General features: G+C 34.1%; 7 protein-coding genes and 2 pseudogenes across 9 annotated transcripts, besides 7 other annotated features; 3 read left to right on the top strand and 6 right to left on the bottom strand.

Annotated features, from left to right (window-relative positions):
- Window positions 1–1,965: 1,965 nt before the first annotated feature.
- Window positions 1,966–22,009: part of a mobile genetic element that runs on past the window's edge.
- On the bottom strand, window positions 2,147–2,473 carry TVAGG3_0307390 (uncharacterized protein; the record flags this gene model as incomplete). Its single annotated transcript, XM_051229722.1, has 1 exon — window positions 2,147–2,473. One exon carries the CDS (start codon window positions 2,471–2,473, stop codon window positions 2,147–2,149), a length of 327 nt encoding a protein of 108 aa, XP_051099452.1.
- Window positions 2,474–2,633: a terminal%2Cinverted (terminal inverted repeat of Maverick-1A transposon ID:TVAGG3_0307330).
- TVAGG3_0307380 (uncharacterized protein) lies at window positions 2,634–2,870 on the bottom strand (the record flags this gene model as incomplete). The annotated part of the gene is made up of 1 exon (XM_051229721.1): window positions 2,634–2,870. The coding sequence occupies one exon, from the start codon at window positions 2,868–2,870 to the stop codon at window positions 2,634–2,636; it is 237 nt and encodes a 78-aa protein (XP_051099451.1).
- TVAGG3_0307370 (repellent protein 1 family) lies at window positions 3,131–3,358 on the bottom strand (the record flags this gene model as incomplete). The annotated part of the gene is made up of 1 exon (XM_051229720.1): window positions 3,131–3,358. One exon carries the CDS (start codon window positions 3,356–3,358, stop codon window positions 3,131–3,133), a length of 228 nt encoding a protein of 75 aa, XP_051099450.1.
- On the bottom strand, window positions 4,084–4,963 carry TVAGG3_0307360 (uncharacterized protein; the record flags this gene model as incomplete). The annotated part of the gene is made up of 1 exon (XM_051229719.1): window positions 4,084–4,963. A coding segment is annotated over one exon (880 nt), but the record flags the coding sequence as incomplete, so codon positions are not given.
- TVAGG3_0307350 (uncharacterized protein) lies at window positions 4,991–5,425 on the bottom strand (the record flags this gene model as incomplete). Its single annotated transcript, XM_051229718.1, has 1 exon — window positions 4,991–5,425. The coding sequence occupies one exon, from the start codon at window positions 5,423–5,425 to the stop codon at window positions 4,991–4,993; it is 435 nt and encodes a 144-aa protein (XP_051099448.1).
- On the top strand, window positions 10,637–10,968 carry TVAGG3_0307340 (annotated as a pseudogene). Its single transcript has one exon. A coding segment is annotated over exon 1 (332 nt).
- Window positions 11,438–11,500: a mobile genetic element.
- Window positions 11,621–11,729: a mobile genetic element.
- Window positions 11,871–11,985: a mobile genetic element.
- Window positions 12,120–12,234: a mobile genetic element.
- Window positions 14,226–14,937, top strand: TVAGG3_0307290 (organellar and viral DNA polymerase type B; the record flags this gene model as incomplete). Its single annotated transcript, XM_051229717.1, has 1 exon — window positions 14,226–14,937. A coding segment is annotated over one exon (712 nt), but the record flags the coding sequence as incomplete, so codon positions are not given.
- Window positions 15,355–15,765, top strand: TVAGG3_0307280 (uncharacterized protein; the record flags this gene model as incomplete). Its single annotated transcript, XM_051229716.1, has 1 exon — window positions 15,355–15,765. The coding sequence occupies one exon, from the start codon at window positions 15,355–15,357 to the stop codon at window positions 15,763–15,765; it is 411 nt and encodes a 136-aa protein (XP_051099446.1).
- On the bottom strand, window positions 16,948–18,478 carry TVAGG3_0307270 (annotated as a pseudogene). Its single transcript has one exon. A coding segment is annotated over exon 1 (1,531 nt).
- Window positions 20,214–21,811: a mobile genetic element.

The raw sequence follows: 22,009 nt of genomic DNA, 5'->3' as shown, positions 1-22,009 counted from the left end.
TGCACGTATACTTTATTGATTCATAGATATTTAATCTATGTTTGACATGTTGTTGTCGTCATTCGTTTTGTTCCCATTCTTCCTAAGTTAGAATTAGAGAATACACCATCCACATCATCTAATTTGGTCCTCAGCGATAGATTGGCTCATTTTGGAGGAGTCCCATCAGACAGTTTTCGAGCACCAAATATCAAATTTTAATGTATACAAATCTTTAGTGATTTATCTCTTTTATGATGAGTAAAAGGTTTCTGCTCATCAACATTTGATTTCCGACATATATGATTTCTAATTGCAATTATTTACTTTCTTTTTATAATCTAACTCTGTGACTCATACCATAAATTAATTATTGGAAAGTGTCAATATGTTTGGCACAACGCATGGCGGAAGATACCAAACCATGCAGGGAATATGATACGTTTAAGATCTCCGAACTTTTTTTCCAAAAATTTTCTATCGTTGCCCTACCTCTGTATCTCAATTCCTTCAAAAAAATTGAAAAACTATTTAATTTTAAAAATATAATACTTTTAATTAGTTAATTAATTGGAGATATTTTTAAAAAATCACTTTTGATAATACTTTTGAGAACTTTAATTAAAAAAATATATTCAAAAATATCCAGGATATCAAGAGGGAATTGTTCCTTATGAGGTATATAGTTATGATGTATACCTCATAAGGAACAATTCCCTCCTTAAAACGAGAAAACTTGTTCGAAATTGTTTATCATTTCGAACAAGTTTTCTCGTTTTTAATAAGAAACTAAAGGCTATGAGGCACTGATTATATATTAGTGCCTCACAGCCTTTAGTTTCTAATAGATAGCTGGGAAACTTTCTCCAAATGATAAGTTATTCAGAGAAAGTTTCCCAGCTATCAAGAGGGAATTGTTCCTTATGAGGTATATAGTTATGATGTATACCTCATAAGGAACAATTCCCTCCTTAAAATCGTAGACATTTTTATACTTATTAATCAACCATTCAAAATCATATTCCTCTGAAAAGTTATTTTATTAAAAATTTAGAATTTTAATAAATATAGAGTTTGAATTTCATACAATACCTATATATTTTCAATAATGGAATTTGAAAACCATTCTCAAAAGTTCTCAGAAAACCTTTTTTCATTAATTTTAAGAAATCTGAGTATTAAATTAAGTGATAAATTCGTTTGACACTACTTTAATTTTAAATTCAAAAAATTATATGTGCTTCTTAAAATGACTCAAAAAATTTTATTATATAAATAATATATAATATTAAAAATCCCACAACATTTTTTACTTTACATAATCGTACTTCCTCGACGATTAATTTCCACTCAATTTCTATCATTGACCGAACTTAGCATGCAACAATATCACTCTAGATGATGTTATGAATGTAACAATAACACAAATAGAATTTTTTCTTAGCGATTATTTTAAAATTTTTATTTTAAAAAAATGTTGAAAATAGTATTTTAAGTATATTGTGTAAAAAATTAAAAAAGACACAAATTTAATCATTTTTATATAAGCAATGACAAATTCCAGATATGAAAAATATCCTGGTGATGAAAGGACTTATGAAAAATTAGAGTATAATGCAAAATCCAAACATTGGATTATGGGTTGTACTGCTCAGGTTCCCACCCAAGATGGAGATTCATTCAGATGCGCCTTTAAAAAAAGAGATGATCACCTAAAAAAAGAAATCAGCAATGGGAAGCTTCATGAATGTTTCCCTGATAGTACAAAACAAAAAGATATTCGAAATTTTATATTATCTACAGAATCACAAATGGAAGGTTCTGTTGAATTTAATGCTGATGGAATTTTTCGCAGATTAGCTATCCTATTAGCAAAGCATAATATCTCTCTCAGCACAGGGGAAAGTGACGAAATATACAACTTAATTGTGTATAGCTTTTGTTTAGGCTATACAACATCAAAGGAGAATGGAAAAACTGCAATACAGTTAGTATACATATCTCGTGTACTGAGGCACTGCGTTCCTCCGTACGCAATACTTGTGAATTTGACACTTTACAAAACCGTTAACGTAAATTTTACAACACAAACGACAACACCAACTTAACCTTAAATATTTATAAAGCCGCCAACCACTTCACCTTACTACTGTAAAAATAAACGTTCTCACTTACAAAAGTATTGCAACTCTTCCCATTGCTGTGCTTCACACAATAGTTCATATTCTTCAGTATCGCTGCTGTCGCTCCAATCGTCAGAGTCAAAGTCACTGTCAAAATAAATGTTAGTAAGTTTTGACAAAGCTAATGAAACACGTTTACCGTTTGTATCGTATGCTTGTATAAACTTTCCATTCTTCATTCCTTCATAAACGCTCAAACTAACTTTACCCTTTCTCCCTCGTATCTGATAGAATGTATTTTCACGAGGAACGAAGAACAAATTCTTGAACTCATGACCGTTGTAGTTTGTTATCTCAATAGTTTTCGTCATTTACATCCAAATAAAAATTTTCAGTAAAATATAAAAATAAACTTAAAAATTAATGATATCACCACCCTCACACGTATGAAAACATCCATTTAAATTTAGGTGAAGTGGTGAGATTTCACCTCTTTTTTCACCTGTTTTTTCACCTCATGAATTCATTGCTTTATAACTCTCTTCCTTTCTCCAACTCTTCTAACTTCTTCTTAAGTTCAGCAATGTTGTCCTCATGAAGTTTAATCTTCCTTAATATACCTTCTCTATCTAATGGTTGCTTTATCTTTCTAAACTGAACTCTACCATCCTTCATAGTATGAACGTAAAAACCTTCTGGAACCGCTCCTGATTTAATGTATTCTACCAAAAACTTTTGTTTCATTGCTTCAGTGACTTTAGTCGTCATTTCAATCAAATAAAAATTTTAATATTAAATAAAAATAACGTTATTTTTTCAGTAAGGAAACGCAGGAGTTTTACGATTTATTTGAGGAGTAGGTTCTGGTTTAAATGTTGGAGTCGGTTTAGGAGTTGACTTTTGAACAGGAGTTTGTACTTTCATAGGTTCAGGAGTCATTGAAGGTGTTGTTTGTGATGGTGTCGGAGTTTGTTTAACTTCAGCTACTTCAGTATTATTTACAACATTTGCTTTATTTCTTTTCAACATCATAACTGCTCTGCTGTAGCTAGCAAACCTAGTGGGAGACCATATTTTATATAAGGACTTGACCAAATGCTATTTTTGACAGGAGCTGGTGGAACACCTAACCTTGGTGAGACTGCTCTTTGCCATTGTGCAGCTCGTAAGAAATATTCAATAGGTGCTCCATAATCGTTTGGTAAAGTTTGTTTCATAGATGGTGAAGGTTCACGAGAGCTTGATGAAGAACTCATTTATAAGCTTTAAAAATAAACGTTCATCCTTTATTCCTCACTGTCGTCCGTGGCTAAGTTATAGTCATCTAATCTTATTATTGGGATTCCATTAGCACGCACCTGAATGGCAAAGCAACAATCCCTCATAAATCCAATAAGTGGCTTTGGTACGTTTTCAGTTGCTAGTTCAATAGGTCCTTTAACAGACAATTTGTATGTTATTGGAGCAGTAGATGTTTGACCTTGTTGGAAGCAAAAGTCCACTTCTGTTGGAAAACCACATAAGAAATGTGTGTTGTCATAGCTATCCCATTTATGTTCCACACTACCATCATCCACCAATGACCTCATAACATCTTCATTAAATCCTATCATATCATTGTTTGTATTGCAAGCGTTCGCAACCATTTCATAAAATACAGGTCCATATGATTTTTCAGGTTCTGCAGGCATATTTCCATAAGCTCCCATGGAAAGCTGAAGATATTTAAACTTAGGGTTCTCAAAATTAACATAATAGTTGTCTTTCTTTCTAAATAGTGCCCAAATACTTTTAACATTAATAGGCGTATAAGCTGCTGTAAATGTTGCACTTGAACTATCTGTATTTTTTGAGAATGAACCGTCCATAGGAATCCAATCCATAACTTTAACAGGAAAACATAAAGCCTCGTTTGTATAATGTTCTACAAGTTCTGTATAAATGTTAGGGTCTAAAGAGAATGACTTTGGATGAATGAAACATTCATTAAAATCCATCTTTGTTCGAAATAGTTGCTGGTTTACAGTTGTAATAGTAACTGTTCCACTAGCTTCTACTGCCTTCGTTATCATAGTGAATGGTTCATTCCATGGAACAAATTTATTTGTCGGTGGATTTGAATCTGAAGCAAATGCAACTTTAAGAGTTGGATTGAAAACAATGATATCATTTACAGATATAGATGTGCATTGTAAGGCGTCGCTACTGAACTTTACTTTAAGCTGAATGTTTCCTGCAAAAGCTGGAATAAATCGAATAGCTTCTAATGGAAGGAATCTTCTAACAGGAATTCTTAAACGAAGCTTAAAATCAAATGATTTTCCTGCTGTAATTGGACCACTAACAATTTGTCCTGTTCTGCATGTTCCCGAATGACTCCATACATCTTCATGTCGAGTCTTTGAGAAAACATCTACTTTCTTTATTTGTTCGGTAGTTTGTGAGTTTGAAGTTATATATGCTTCTTCTCTTGCGTTGTCTTGAGAATATACGATACGACCATTTGCAAGGATTTGATATCCAGCAACTGCATAGAAAGCGTCATCGAAACCAATCCAAAATCCTGGTGGGTTTGTTTTATTGGAACCTGAACCAATTTCTTTATCTACAATAAATTGACCTTCCATTTTATACGTAATGAATGTATTGTAAAGGTCCAACATATTTTCACCAGGAGGTGAGAGATTGAATGTTACCCATGTGTTATCTTTAGCAGTTCCAGGTTGTGATGGAATCTTTGCGTCAGAATATTTTCTATTAGTGTCACCAATTTGAACTGCATTGTCTATGATATCGAAATATGAGCGAATCTGATGAATATGCTCTGCTGGAGTAAATTCGTTTAGCTGTTCGTTCTGCATGTATTTACTTCAGATAAAAATATCTATTTACTTCATTATTCTCACTCTTCTTCTTGGCATTCGTGGTGGAAGTTGTTTCTTGACATTTTCAATGAACTGTACATTCTCTTTTGTCTCAACTTCTTTCACTGGCGGGTCAGGGTTCTTTGACTCGGTTTGCTTTTCAATGAAATTCACGAACTTTGCAATAAGCTCTTGGTTCGTTATTGAAAGAACATCTGGCTTCTTTTCTTCTTGTTCTATTGACTTTTCAGTTTGAACAGAAGGTTTTATATGGGCTTCGTGGGCTTCGCCCTTGCCATGCACCTTAATGTTGTCGCTCTCTGCATTCGCTAATGGAACCTTTCTTTTTCTTACATATATTTTACCATCTTTACTCTGACTTACATAATAGAAAGGATGTTGTATTCCTCTGGCGTCATTTAATATAATAGACTCTCGTTCTGATTTTGACAAGCTCATTTTACATCGGTTAGTTTTAATTTAGTTTTTATCTGCAGTCAAATGACTCAGACAAGCCCTACGGACAAGACCCAAGGGGTCATAGATGTTGAAGCATTGAAGAAAGAAATTCGTGAGCAAATTTTATCCGAACTGAAGGAACAAAAACAAGAACAAAAGCCAGAGAGACCAAAGAGAAAACTTAGTGAAAAACATTGCTGCATTAGCTGCTGGAAACAAAAGAACCCACGTTTGCTGGCAAAGAAAGCTAGAGAAGAAGCTGAAGCAAAAGCTAAAGAAGCTGAGCAAAGAAAGAGTAAATGGTTTATTTTTATCCGAACTAAATGTATAGACAAATACCTTTATCTGTTGCGTTCAGTAGTGAAAACCCTGACGTCAAAATAAAGGGGAACAGAGTAACGTTTAAGTTTCCAACAGACTGGATTGTGAACATAAATGAAGAGAAGTACATTGGCATAACATCTATGTATATAACACGTGCTTTCAGAAAGGTTGACTTTATACTTCAGTCGAGATAGAAAATGACGAACAGTCTTTAAGCGCCCAAAACATTCACATATACAAATACTTTAAAGACGATACAACATTGTTGCAATGTATGATTTCATTTAATGAGATGTTCGAGAAAAATTCAACATTGAAGTACAAACTTTACAGCCTTTACGTGAGTTTCTTGCACAACTGAAAGAAGAAGGTAGTCAGCCACAACTTATAGACTTTCATTATGAATTTAATGAAAATGAAGATGGAACTCATGACTGTCAATTCATTGTATTTCTCACCATTCAATGAAGTCGCTAAAGAAAAAAATCCATTACGTATAAGGTTTCAAATCTCGAACCAAGTGATGATTTTAAGAATGTTTTCAATTATGATGCAATGCTTCCGAGGAAAAATGAATTTTCAAAGATTGTAACACCTGGCATTTGGGATAGAAAGCAAGCTATATTATATTCAAACTTAAGTAAAGGAGTTGAAAATGAGTTCATTGGTCATACAAGAACTTCACCACTTCCTAACCCTAAATACTATAAATTAACTGGCTTCAATCGTGAGTTTTGGATAGACATGTTCTCCACTCATGACCATAACTGCCCAGTGTTCTTGCCTCCAGACCATAAGGACTGTCTCTACATTGAAACACAACTCTTAAACTCTACCATCGCAGTATTGTAAAATCTACGCTAGCTTTATTTTTATCACGAATGACCTCATTCATGACCTCATTCATGACCTCATTCATGACCTCATTGCTGACAAAAATAAATGACCTCAGAACTTCAACTTACGAATAAAGCTTGTTTTAGTCGTTATTGAAAAGTTGAACTTTTCAGCAAAGCAAGGTTGACATGACTTACATAAGTCGAATGCAATCTCTTGACCATCATAAAGTGCTTTGTAAAGTTTCATTAAACTGAACTCAGAGTCTTTGTCATATGTTCCAACAGGTATGTGAATGTTCTTATCTTCATTGTAATAGCATTGTATAGCTTCAGGAAACATTTCATTAGCTGTTAAAGCAAGAACGTCTTGCTTCACGCCTTTCATTCTGCAGTGAAATGCAACTTCATTTAAATCATTCGTGAGTAAGTCTATGTAGGTCTTCTTTCCACAGAAAATACTTTTATAAGCTAAACTTTGTTTTCCAGGTGTTATTTCTGCAAAGTCGCTATGAAATTGACCAAGGTTCTTTCCTATAAGTTCGCGACCATATCTCTTCTTAAACTCTGCTGCAAGCTTTGGGATGTCTTCATTATATAAGTGCATACTGTCGGTATCCTGGTAAAAGATTTGAAGTCCCATGTCCTCTGCAGTACAGAATACTTCATTCATAATACGTTTTGACATAGAGAATATTAACACCAAGTGGACAGAAGTTAAAGTGTCTGCAAATGCTTTTCGTTAGCTTGAAAATAGTTTTATCTGAACCATCCAAACCTTCGAACTTCACTATATGGTTGTAATTTCTTATAGCATATCTTATAGCATCTTTGTCATTTACTATGGTTATTTTTGACTCAATAGGAGATAGAATAGTTTTGCCATAAATGCTGTTCAGAATGAGTTTTATAATTTCTTGTAAGGGGTTTCCTTCTTTCTTATACTTTAACCTTAACTCAAACAACTTCTTTACTTCATCTCTTATTCTTCATATCTCTGTTTCCATCGTAATAGTATCCTTGCAACACTTCACATTTGACACATTGATATTTTATGAGGTCTTGTAATGTTATATGGTCAACATACATGAGACAGCAAGTGTTTGAACTTCTTGGAACGTTAAGTTCTTGATTTATTTAGTTCAGGGTCGCAAACTATTAAATGAAAGTGTCTGGGTATACCAATCTCTGTTATCTTAATGAGAACAAAGAAGCCAGACATAAACTTTTCACCAATGGGTTCCTTTTGGTCATCATCGAATAAATGTCTCATGAGATACTTCTGTGCTTAGCATCTCATCCTTCAATACTTTTGGAATTCCTTCTAAAGTATACAATCTTGCTATAGCTGAAGGATATAATGAAACAGTGTCGAAGTCAGCAATGAGTTTCTTTTTGCTCTTTTGTTTCATGTTATCTGACAACATACATCTTCCACCTTGAATGCATCTCGAAATAAATTCTCCTTGGTTTATTTGAGAGGTCATAAAGATTTCCATTCGGGAAGTATACTCTGTTCTCAAACAATTTGTTAGCAATAGAACAAATACTAACGTAGTCATAAACGTTTAAATCAAACTCTTTCAATAAGTCATTGCGGAACTTTACAAAACCTTCTCTTAAAATTCTTACATCTTGTTTGCAGTAAAACGTGCTATATTTTTCTAAGTCGAAGTGGTTTTCATCTATTCTGCAACCTTTGATGGAATCTATGTTCTTCATAAATGTATCTGCATCATGGATAAACTTACATGCTTCAGAAATGACACCAGTTCTGTTGTCATTTGCTAACAAAACACTGCTGTAGTAGTTATATGGAAATACTTCTTTCGGTCCTGTTTGTAAGTTAAACATAGCAGGAAATAGTTTAAGCTTCTTATTTAAACACTGTAAGAGTCTTTTAATAATTGCCCGTCCTTTATATAAGCCATTATTTGCATTGTTCGTGAACCTTTAATGATGGGAGTTCCTTTCACTTCTGTCATGTGTCTTAAGATGAAGTTTATGTCATAACTGAGGTTGTGAAAATATATTAAACTCTTGTCAGGAAGTCTTTCCAAAAATTCTGTTGCACAGTTTTGACCCAAATGCTTTCACTAACTGAACCATCTTCACTGTCATAACAGATGTTAAAAGCTTTATGAAAGCCTCCGTACTACACTCAAAGTCAGCAAAGAAAACGTGCTCAGGTATGAATTTACATTTAGCTTTATTTACTTCTTTTGACTCTGCTTTCTTCTTCAGTTGTACACAATACTTTGGAGCATATGTCAAATCTTTAAATGGTGCAAGGTTCTGTTTATATAAGTCAGTAGTATATGTGAAAAGTTCTCCATAAGAAATAGGTTCGAAATATTTGCACTCCCACAATGTTTTCATAACATCCATAACGGTGTTTTGTTCTATCATAAACGAACTACATATTTATCTTCTCTCTTTGTATAAATCTTCATCTGTTTCTCAATGTTCATTCCACCACAAGCTTTGAGAATTTCTTTATAGTTTCGAATGAAGTATGTTGTCATTGGTAATCTTTCATTTAGCATGTAGTGGTCTTCAACAAGAAGTAAGTCAATAGTTCTAACAGTTTCGCATTCTTTTGGTATATATCTCTTTATTTCATTATGTCTTGAGTCATTGAAATAACCATGGTAACATTAAATGATATACCTGTTGCGTCAGAAATTTCTTGTACTTTTACTTTGAGGAAAGTCTCTAACACGAATGACTTCTCTCATGTGGTCAATAGTTTCTTCATTTACTCCAGCCTGAATGCAAGCATAAACGAAACAATTGTCCTCTGTCATAAGTGTTGCAGTTCTTTTGTTCAGTTCATTGAAGATTTGGTAGCGTTCAAGATTTATAGGTAATGTGCAAAGATACTTCCAGAACTGACCGCTTCTCTTCTTATAAAACTTCTTTTCAACCATTATCTTTCCAAAAGCTTTCTATAAGTGTGGTTTCCTGTTTGCTTAAGAGCTTCCAAAATGGCTTTCTGGTCATTTGTCAGTGTGCTTTCATCTCTATATGGTCTCTTTTTTGGTTTGCCTTTCTTTACATCTGACATCGTTAAGCCTTCATATTCTGTTAAATCATACATCTTTATTTCGGTAAGATTCTTTATGTTTGTCAAGAAGAAGTCATAGTGCATTTCAACAATACCTGCGGCATTTGCTTCTATCTCTGATATAAAGTTCTCCTTCAAGAGCTGATGTAGTAATGTTCCAATATTATTGAGGTTTAACGTAGAACATTCATACTTTCCACCAAGTTTATAACATACCATCCATCTCTGTTGGGAGTTTATTTTAATTTTCTCTAAGAGTCTCATGAAAACCTTACCAAAATGTTTGTGTAAGTAGTCTCTGTTTGGTTCATCTAAAGCTTCGATGTTAAAGTCAATGAGTCTATTGCCTGACTTCACATTTCTCTTCCTATTCTCTTCATCTTTCTTTAACCATCTCTCACCTTCTTTTGGTTTGTCGTCAATGGAACGAATGACATCGTTAGCTTTGCGAACTTGTTCTATAGCACTTTTAAACATCTCTCTTCTCTGTTGTTTCAGTGTGTCATCTCTCTTTCGTGTTTCACCAACGTTTGCATTTGTTATGTCAAACATCTCTCTTCTTACTTCATGAGGTACAGCTCTTCTTGTTTCACCAACGTTTGCATTTGTTATGTCAAACATTTCTCTTCTTACTTCATGAGGTACTGAACGTCTATGATATAAGTCAATAGCAATGTCATTTAAAGGAAATGCTCTTGCATGGACTTCGTCCTCGCCGCGTTGCGGCTTTATGAACTCATGAATTCTATCATAACTTATTGCACCATTATAGTCATTGAGGATGTCAGCGAGTGCTTTTTTGTTTGTTGTGTAATGCTTTGCAACATCTATATTAGCTTCTGTAAGAAGTTGTTTTATTTCCGAGTGTTCTAACTTAGACAACTTCCGATACATCTTTAGTAGGAAATAAAAAATATTTTTTGAAAAAAATTAGATTAGATTTTTTTTAAGTTATTTTTCAAATAATTTAATATTTTTATTTTAATGAAACACATGCAAGATTGCAAGTTCTTTTCATACAATGCTCTCGCTACTGCCATCAAGAATGAGTTCAATAATGCTTCAAACGTTAATGTTATCTTTAACAAGAAGTTTGTGAAAGAATCTAAGTTTGGTCAGTATGTCAGACCATTAGCTATCGTCATTGACGCAAACGTTATACTTCACAAGAGTTAGCAGTAGTTTTGAAACAAAAGGGTTTCTTCGTGAATGTCAAAGATACACACTATACTGTCATAAAGAACTCTAACGTTGACTTCTTCAGTATTGCTATGAATCTTTCCGAACAGAAAGAATATAAGAAGGGTGAAACAAATGTGAAATATTATCCTTCATCTCTGAAGACAATAACGAACAAAGATGTTATACAAAAGTTCTTACCAAAGGTTGAAGAAGCTTCAATTGACATTGACGAAGGAAGTGAAATGGTTGAAGAAATTGACCCTGAAGCTATTTAACCAAAAATATATTTTTGGTGAAGAGGTGAGATATCACCTGTTTTTTACCTCATTCTCTCTTCGTTAATGTTGTCGTGACTTCTTCGTTAATGTTGTCGTGACTTCATTCTTCCTCTTTGAAGTTATCGAAATATTCTGTTATTTTTTCCTTCAGTAATGTTAAGTCTTCTTTGAATGTAAGTATTGTGCAACCTTGATGATGCATAGTGTGTTTGAGAAGAGTATTTTTGACAATTTCCTTTATTTGCTCATTCGGTGTCATTGAAATCGGTAAGTTTTCACGATAGAACCAGTTTCTGTCAGATTTGTAAATCTTAGCAAGGTCATAATGTTATATACGAAAACGATAAAAACGGTTTGACAGAAAAGTGACAACTTTACGTGTCAAAAATATAAAAAGTGATATTTTATTCATCATTATCTTCTTCATAATTTATTTCATATTCTTCGTCTTACCAACAAAAGATGGGAATGTGAACAATTGCGGGCAATTTTTAGCCATTTTGGCTTGGAACTAGAGCCTGCGAGGTACATGGATAGTATCAGTACCTCACAGGCTCTAGTTCTCTATATGGCGCCGAGAAATTTTGGTGAAATGTGGTCGCATTTCACCAAAATTTTTTCGGCGCCATAGGATGAATTGGAGGGTGAGAGATATTATTTCATACAATACTACTCTCACCCTCCAATTCCCAGCCAAAATGGCTAAAAATTGCCCGCAATGTGAACAATTGCGGGCAATTTTTAGCCATTTTGGCTTGGAACTAGAGCCTGCGAGGTACATGGATAGTATCAGTACCTCACAGGCTCTAGTTCTCTATATGGCGCCGAGAAATTTTGGTGAAATGTGGTCGCATTTCACCAAAATTTTTCGGCGCCATAGGATGAATTGGAGGGTGAGAGATATTATTTCATACAATACTACTCTCACCCTCCAATTCCAAGCCAAAATGGCTAAAAATTGCCCGCAATGTGAACAATTGCGGGCAATTTTTAGCCATTTTGGCTTGGAACTAGAGCCTGCGAGGTACAATGGATAGTATCAGTACCTCACAGGCTCTAGTTCTCTATATGCGCCGAGAAATTTTGGTGAAATGTGGTCGCATTTCACCAAAATTTTTCGGCGCCATAGGATGAATTGGAGGGTGAGAGATATTATTTCATACAATACTACTCTCACCCTCAATTTTAATTACTTAAACTCATTCTATTTTTTTGACATGTAAATGTCACTTTTACTGAGATCTGACACAATGTCAGATCTCTTTTTTTCGTATATAAGAATAAAAGCTTTTGTTGTTTCTTCTGACTAAATGCAACATAACCATATCTCTATCTTCTTCTTTCTCCAACTCTTCAGTATATATCATATACTTATAACTCTTTTCCTTTCCTTTTGGTACTGAACGTGGTATTCTTTTCTGTATGCTTTTGTCTTTGGATTCAATGACTTCATCTTTTGCTTGAAGTTTCTTTTCCATCTCTCCACGTTCTTGTCTGTGAATTTCGTCAAGAAGTTTACAAACATACCAAGCATAACGTGGTGAAGCCCACATTGCTACAACATTTACTAAAAGTCTATGAACATAATATCCTCTCAAACCGTTTGGCAATTTTTCACGGTTTTCATAGAGTTTTGGCGACTGGGATTTTTTACCTACTCGCTGTTCTTCACTGTTTTCAGAAAAAAGTACGTCTCGCTGTGCTTCACTTAATAGTTCTATGGTGCTTTGGTTCCTAAACCAGTCTTTAGGAAGCTTAGTATCTGGAGCAAAACAAGCCGTCAAAATACTTTGCATTTGGTACATGTCGTCTTTGACAGAACGAATGAGTCTCAATTGTTTGTTATATTGTATGTACTCGTATTCTTCATTTATGACTTCATGAACGATAGCAGTTGTTGTGTTCTCTAATGTTGACATATCTGTCCTTACATACAGGATAAAAAAATAAATAAAAATAAAATTAGCGTTATTTTTTCTGAGATAAACACTATTTCTTCACAACATTAAATTTTATCCTGTATGAAATGACTTTAAAAAGATTATTGACTGACTTCGAATACTATCTCATTGACGCACTGACAGACCCTCAAAACTGTGTTGAAAGTTCTTTAAGCTTTAAGATTGAAGGTACGACGCATTTTGTCTTCACTTACGTATTGAAAGAATATGACCGTTATCATAACGAAGTGAATCAAACACTAATAAAATTTGTAGATAAAAAATTGGTTAACAATGAATATTTTAAACGTGAAGACCCAAACACTGCTGGAGATGATGAAGAATACAGACAAGTTATTGAAAAAAATAACGCAAGATTAGATGCAATAGAAAAGAAGTTTAATGAATGTCTTACAAACACGTATGAATATCTTATGCAGTGGGAAGCCAGATGGAAATAAATTTACGTCAAATATGCAATTTATAAAATCTTATGTCGACAGGCTACGTAGCACAGTGGTCTAAGGTGGTGTTATGGAGGGGTCAGGGTCTGTGGTTCGAACCGCGACAGCGCCGTATTTTCTTATTTTCTTTATTTGTCTTGTTTGTCGTGAATAAAAAGTGTCATAAAAGTGCTCTATCTTCCACGGGAATAAATAAAAAATTTACTTTATTTCTTCTTTATTTCTTTGTTCCCGTGGAAGAAGGGTTTTGCTGTTTTTTCTCAGCCGAAATCAATGATTTTTTCATTTTTGGAATCCTTAGCGAATGAGGAATCTTTTCTCTCGTGGAAGCTTTGACCTAAAATATAATTTAGGTGAAGAGGTGAGATGTCACCTGTTTTCTCACCTGTTTTTTCACCCTCGTGACTTTGTCATAACTTCTTCGTAAATGCTTTGTCATAACTTCTTCGTAAATGCTTTGTCATAACTTCTTCGTAAATGCTTTGTCATAACTTCTTCGTAAATGCTTGTCAAATTTCGGTAAATGCTTTGTCATAACTTCTTCGTAAATGAGTGTAAATGACCAAAAATATATTATAGGTGAAGAGGTGAGATGTCACCTCTTTTTTCACCTAATTTCTCACCCTCATGAATTTTCATGAATTTCCTTAAGATAGAAAAATAACGTTAGTTTTATTTTTATTTATTTTTTTATTTTGTATGTAAAGATATGATTTCAACAATCGGCACAACAACAATTCAAGCCGCGAACGGCGGGACTCTGTCCACAACAACTTCACCAAACTCGTTAGTCATGAATCCAACATCTATGTTAGTAGAGATGAAAAGCTTCATTCCTTCTTCATATACTTTCGAAACAAAAATCCAGAAGATAAAGCAAGAACTTTTAACAAGTAATTTAGACTGTAGTGCGAAAGATGAAACAAATGAACAGTATCTTTATGAAATGCAGGACATTATTGACCATTTACCTAAACTACCTGAAATTCAGCATCAAAAACTAACTATTCCTGAATTCGATGAAATAGAAGTGAAACCAACTGACTCAGTAGAAATAAAGAAGTTCATTCGAAAGGTAAACTATGAGTTTCTAGGATTTCATTGCAACCATAAGGTTATGGACAAAGATTGCGACATGGTATATAAGAATGTTTCTGACATATATAAATCCGGGGAGTTTAAGACCTACGATAACTTTGTTTCGTTAGTTGCTGAATGTGTATGGCAGATAAGAGATAAAGATAGAAGAGGTAAAATATGGAACGAACAGATAAGACCAACTGCTTTTGAGTTAAAGAAAACCATTGACGCCTTAGTTGTTTTAGCAGGTAAGGTTTCAGAATATAACGCAAAAATGAATCCGCAATGTTCTAAATGTAAAGCAGCAATTAGGAAATATAACTACTCCGTCAAAGAGATAGAAAGAATGCGAAACGACTATGCAGACTTAAAGAAAGAAGCAGAAAAGCCAGCAGAAAATAAAATGGACATGTTAGCATTTCTGAACAAAAACTATCCAACTGCTGACGATTTCCTTCTATCTGACGTCAAGAAGAAATATAAAGAAACTTTCGGCATTGTTAAAACTTTTGACATACTGACAGAAGAAATAGAAGCTACGAAATTGTTTAGGATTTCAAATATACATCGTACAATTCATGTAAAACGCTTGTGAAAAACTGGGGTGAGAAAACAGGTGAGAAAACGGGTGACATCTCACCTCTTCACCTATAATATATTTTTGCTTTAATTAAATGCTTTCCGGAAACGTCGATGAAAATCATATGGACAAATTATATGAAAAAATTAATAATGATTACCCCTCATTAACCAGGGAAATGACGGATTCTATAGTTCGTAAATTCGATGAAATACAGGATATGTGGTTCGACAGATTCGACATGAACGATAAGGAAAAGAGAAAGAACGATAACAATTTACTTACTAAAAGAATCCTAAAATCTAAAATAGGTGAAGCTTCAACATTTAACACAGTACATAACTTTTACACCGCTGTTTATATTTTCAATAATTTATTTAACGATGAACGAGAAAGAAAAAGTATGTTTAACGGAAGAAATGAATATGATTTTATCCTTTGTGCTGTTCGGGATGTTGACATGAAACTAAAGAAAATATTCTTATTACAAGATGACACGGTTGAAGATGAAGTCAATGAGTTTTTAAATCGTGATTTAAATGAAATTGATGAAGTTATGACCGAATGTTATAAAAAGTTCAAGAGGTGAAAAAAGGTGAGAAAACAGGTGAAATCTCACCTCTTCACCTAAATTATATTTTTGTCTGATTTACATCCAACGAAAAAGTTTAGAAGAATTTTCTTATTCTTTCTGGCATGTTTTTATCTTTCCAGTACTCCCGCTCTAATGGTCCCAGATGAGTTGGTTTAGATTCTCTCAAGTTCTTAGATGGTATAACATCTTCAACGCCTCCTTCATATCTTACTTTATAAGTGTCATCGTTTGTGTTATAGTCAAGTATTTCAATAACCACTCCTCGCTTTGCTTCGTCAATGGTTTCAGCAAGTTTGCCATTACTACTTTCGACTAATTTATGTCGAGGGTAAAATGCTATGGAGTCGTCAGCAGCTTTTATAAGATATCCATTACCTTGCGTGCGAGTATCTACGATATAATAATTTCGACTTAACCTTAAACGTTTCTTTGTCAATGGTTTGTCGTCAAGAACTACACGAACTTTTGTACCAGGAATGAGGTAAATTGTGTTGAATTTCTGATATTTTGTGTTTGGCTTCGTTTCTTTTGTATATACTTTTCTTCTTGTTGTTGTGTCATTGAATTTGGTGTATGTCCTGTTGTAGAATGTGTTGAGGAATTATATACTTCGAGAAAATGTTTCATTGTTTCTTCGGTAAAGTCTCGCTCTTGATTTAAATCTCTGAGAGTCCTTATGAAGCGGTTATTATGATGCCGAGTATGTTATGGTTATGGTCTTCAGTAGTGTAGTGAGTTATGTTATGCTTAATGAGAAATTCTGTGATTTCGTTGCTGAGGTATGCACCGTCTTGGTCTGATGTTAAAATACTTGGGCTATGTTCTGCTACAAACTTTTGTAAAACTCTTAACACTTCACGAGTTCCTTTATTTTCATTATATGCATATGCTTTACGAGTGTTAACATTTATGAAGATGAGGAATGGTTTATGTCCTCCTTTTCTGCTTTGAATGAGAGTGTCAAATTGGTATGCGTCAGGAGTGTTGGAGTAAATTGGTAAAAAGTAGTCGTAAGGATTTATTTTTGTTTGATGTACAACATTTTTGTCAAAGAACCTTTTCACTTCAGCTCTGTTAGTAAATCCCCAACTCTTTGCAGCTTCATTGAACTTCTTAAATGACCTCCATGGATGTTGTTCGAATACTTCTTTCAAGCTCATTTATGTAAAAAAGATTTTAACCAACTCGTATCCAAGCGTGCATTGTTATATAAGGAGGCATATAATCTTTTCCATTACCTGCTGGGTCTGTAATACCAGCTACAACATGTGTATGATTTCCTGCAGTTCCACAGAAAATACCTGTGCTAACATCTTTGGGGTCAGTTGTGATATCATATCTGCATTCCCTGTCTATCCGAACCCGCTGCAAGATTTATATAACCTCTTTTTGTTATTGAATGTGAATGGTTTCCTTCCACAGATGTTCTTCCACTGAACCTATGCATATGTGAAGGAAGGTTTTCAATACCTATTTTCTTTGAACCTCCCATCTTCATTGACTGCGTATTAGTGTAGAATGGAAAACTGTCAACTATTTCATACCATCTACCACCAAATAAAGTGTTTGGATTTATTGGATTCATAGACGTATAAACAGCTCCTATAGGATATATTAAATCATATATGCTCATAACTCTATAAACATATTCTAAAGAACTTATGTCATTAAATACCATTTGGAATGTATCTCCCGGATGAAATGTTGCATTTGTTCCACTTTTATAATGTAATGTTAGTTCAATAGAATTATCCAAGAAAAATTCAAAAGTATCTGGTTGAAGACCTCTAACAAATTCAAATGGAGTTGCTGGTTCACCATTTATAATTTCTGTTGTAAATGTCATTGTATCTGGTTTCGAAAATTTCTTTGTTAGTTCTGCATCCACATAAGTTTTATCTGCTTTCTTATCTAACATTGCTGGTAGTTCATATGCTTCAAAGTTTCTGGCATGATCTTCGGTATTCCTGCAACTCTTATCTAAATTGTTAAGAGTATCTTTTACGCTTGTGCTTGGATTCTCTAAAGGTGCACTTGAACCAAGGTCAAAGTTCAATATTATGTCGTCTGCTCTAACAGTAGTGAAGGATTTATGTGTATGGTTCTTGTCTGCTTTCTTGTCATATAAATCTTGAGCAGTGAATTTAATATTATGTTCATCCTTCATGACATAAACATCTTTACATCTAATGTTTCTCATCGTCGTTATGTCGTCATCCGATGTTAAACCTTGTGGAAAGTTAGGAGGTTTACAATATAATGCATCCCCACCAGTTCCGCCAACCGTTCCTTCAATACTTTCTATAGCAACAGTTGTGAAGGATTTATGTGTATGGTTCTTGTCTGCTTTCTTATCTAACATTGCTGGTAGTTCATGTGCTTCAAAGTTTCTGGCATGACTTTCAATGTTCCTGCAACTGTTATCTAAACTGTTAAGAGTATCTTTTACGCTTGTACTTGGATTTTCTAATGGTGCACTTGAACCAAGGTCAAAGTTCAATATTATGTCGTCTGCTCTAACAGTAGTGAAGGATTTATGTGTATGGTTCTTGTCAGCTTTACTGTCTAAAGAAGTTTGAAGTTCATTTATATCGGAGATGTTGTGTTTATGAGATTTCAAAACTTTGTTCGTTGCGTCAAGTTCAACTTTGTCAGCTTTACTTTTAATAGCATCTTCAAACGTTATTTTTGCCTTAACTCTTAACATAAATCTTGGTTCAACTAATACACCATTAACAGAGAAAGTAGAGGCATAAATTTCATCGTTATAACTAAATGCTTCTGGTGCTTTACCTGTGTCATACTGTACAGTACAGCTTATGTCATAACCTTTAGCACGAATGTATTTATATCTTCTTTCATTAACATTTTTTGTCTTCGCTTCATCACTTCGTGTTAAATATCCATGGTAGTCCGTTATAATCTGTTCGTCTGAAGTTATATAATGAACGTGGTTTTTATCTGCTTTTTCGGCTAATTTCTCATTAACAATCATTCACTTCTAATTCAACTCTTCCGCCAGAACTCTTATTATCATTAATTTTTTCATTAATTCGGTAATTACGTCATAAAGACTATATTCTGTTTTCGGTTTTGTAAATAATGAGTCAAAATTTCTTTTCATCATTACATCGCTGACATTAATGATATCACCAATTCCTTTTTCATTTATTCTCTTCATTAATTCTGCAATAATGACGAATATATAATCTGTTAATTTATTCTCTTCATCGAGGGTTATAGAATTTTTGAAATTGAATCATTAACTCCTCTAAATAAATCAATAACTTCAGGATACACGTTTTTAATGTTCTTGAATAACCCGACCAGTATCCTCGCCACTATGTGGCTCTGAGCCGTTGGGCTCTGTTGTTCATGTTCTTTCGTTCCCGTCGTTACGTGGTTTTATTATCTCTAACCATCATCAACGCAGCCATAACCGGAGGGTTTGTTGCTACCTGTTCGAAAATCCGTCCGTTATGTATGGTATATCTAAATAATTTCTTTGTGTTTGTTAAAACATTTGAAACAAGTCTTTTAAAACCATCTACAAAATTTCCTGTTTCACCTAATGTTCTTGCAGCATTTACAAGCTCACCCATTCCCGCTTTTGACCCCAAAAACGTCCATATTGCATTTATTTCACTCTGTATAGTTGTCCATTCAGCGAAACTAACACCCGCATTCGCTAAGCTGAAAATGAAATTCAGTGGATCGAACTTAATTCCACCTTCTTTTTCAATTTCAACGAACTCACTAACATGAGATTTTAAATATTCTTTCGTTAAAATGTTTTTCCCCGATGTTATGTCTTAACGAAACTATCACCGTCAAAAGTTAACGAATTCAATTTCGTCGTTGATGCTTTATATTTCATACACCGCTTTATCGAGAGTTTTTGGCTCACCTTCTTTAGAAGCATATGAACATTAATGAATGAATTATATGTATTCGTGAATGAGTTAAAATCAATGATTTTCATTAATGACGCCTTTAATGATTCATTAACTGTTGAATCCCTTAAAACAATTAATGAACTGTCATGGGCTTCGCCCTGGTCGCTTCGGTCTGAAAGACTTCAGGACTCAAAGAGTCCGTTTGCGACTTTATGAAAGGTACACTGCAAACCGTCGAGTTTGGATCAAATGCTGTAGTTGGTGCAGGAATATTAATGATATAAGTCATTAAATCATTAAGTGACGTAAATAATGTTGTCGTTTTTGATTTAATTTCTTTAGCATCTGTTATATATGGTAATTTTATTTCTGTAGTTTCTGAATTAAAGATATTCGCTAAAATGTTTTGTAAACTGTTTTGAACAGCTGTGTAAACCGTTGAATCCGGAACTCTTACGATTTCACCATCCTTAATAAAAGGCATTGTACATGACGTAGTGCTTGGGTCAAATCTTTCGGGATTATAATTCAACATATATTCTAACGTATAGATCCAAGGTGATGTGATTTTTGCATCCCTGGGATGGACGATACACCCAAAGTGTCACCTTTTTTGGGATAACATGAATTTTAAATATCATGAGAGTTCTGCAAACCATATGCACAATATCTATTCAGCCTGACTTCTTGTATATATGAGTTAGACTTCTTAAATATTGTGCTTGGGGCGATATAAGTATTTCCGAGATTACCATCGTGCTCTATAGTATGCTACTTCTCCCTGGTTCTAGCTCAGTTCCAAGGATATTGGCGTTCAAGGATTTGGCAAGGTCCTTCCGAAGTCTCTCATTCGATGAGAGATTTCGGAAGAATCTTGCCTTAAAGTACTCCAACTCTTGTTCTTTTGTTCCTAAATAGTGAGAAAAGTTATTTGACTACTTAAGGTAGAGATTATCCGAGGTCCCTCATTTGATGAGAGGCCTCGGATAATCTCTGCTTTTAAAAATTGTACACTTGTAGTCCATGAGAGTGTAAGTATACATTGATAGGACAGCTTTCTTCTGAAGTCTTAGATTTGATGAGAACCTCAGAAGAAAACTGTCATATTTTATAGTAAAAGGAGTTTCAGGAGCTCCAAAGCTCCCTTTCGTAAGGATTAGGAGCTTTGGAGCTCCTGGTTCGTAGATGTGTTTCGCATCTTTCATCAGCAAAGGACATTTACCATCTGGGACTCTGTTGATGGAGACTCAGGAGCTCCAAAGCTCCCTTTAGTAAGGATTAGAAGCTTTGAAGCTCCTGGTTCGTAGACGTGTTTCGCATCTTTCATCAGAAGAGGCCCAAATGTAAATAGCCTCTGCTGATGAGCTTCAGGAGCTCCAAGACTCCCTCTCGTAACGATTAGGAGCTTTGTAGCTCCTGAAGGTAAGGTAGGATTGCTCTGATCTCTAATCAGTAGATGCCATGCCTCATTATGAACTCTACTGACAAGAGATCAAGAGCTCCAAGGACTCCTTTTTTAGTTAGTGCGTTCTCACCATTTAGTAGGATTGCTGATCCTACTAATGAAGTGATCACTTAGTATACGTTTTGAATAAATTGAATTTTTTTTAGAATTTAGTATTTTTTATAGACATCACATGTATATTATAAATACATAAATATATTCTTTAATTCAAAAAATTCAATTCGGTTTTGGGATGGGCATCCCAGCCCCAAGTATTCAATTTTATTCAATTTTTAAAGAATTTTGGGTTGGGATGCCCAGACCAAAACAAGCTTTATATTTTGATGTGTAGATACGTATGTGTGCATCATTGTTGTGTTATATATTATGTTTTTAATGAAAAAAAATCTGATTCAAAAAAAATTATCACTAATTAGTTGATAATATAAAGAAAAAATAGATAAATTGTATGTTTTGAGAGTATTTATCCACATTCACTCATATGAATTTCATTAAATAGTGTCTTTTTACTCCCAAATTTATTTTGAATTATTGAAATCAAAGAAAAAAAATCAGAAAAATTTCTCGAAATTTTTATTTTCAAAAAAAATTTGGATTTTATATTGAAAACTGACACTGGGAGGACGATAGGGCTGGGATTGGAGATACCCCGCTCACTTGGGAAAAATACGGATCTATATTCTAACGCTTCATATACAGACCTATAAACAGTTGTGTCGTTCTTCATGACAACTTCACCATTTACAATGAATGGCATTGTACATGGAGTTAAAATAGGGTCAAACTTTTCATAGTCCTTCCATGTTATGTATTTCTCGGTATTTCCATCAGAAATAACAATATATTTGTCAGTAAGTGTGAGAGAGTATTGACCAAA

The sequence above is a fragment of the Trichomonas vaginalis genome, chromosome V, assembly GCF_026262505.1.
Source record: "Trichomonas vaginalis G3 chromosome V, whole genome shotgun sequence".
NCBI classification, from domain to species: Eukaryota; Parabasalia; order Trichomonadida; family Trichomonadidae; genus Trichomonas; species Trichomonas vaginalis.
The sequence above is the reverse complement of the archived record's forward strand: the minus strand, read 5'-3'. Positions and strand labels throughout refer to the sequence as shown.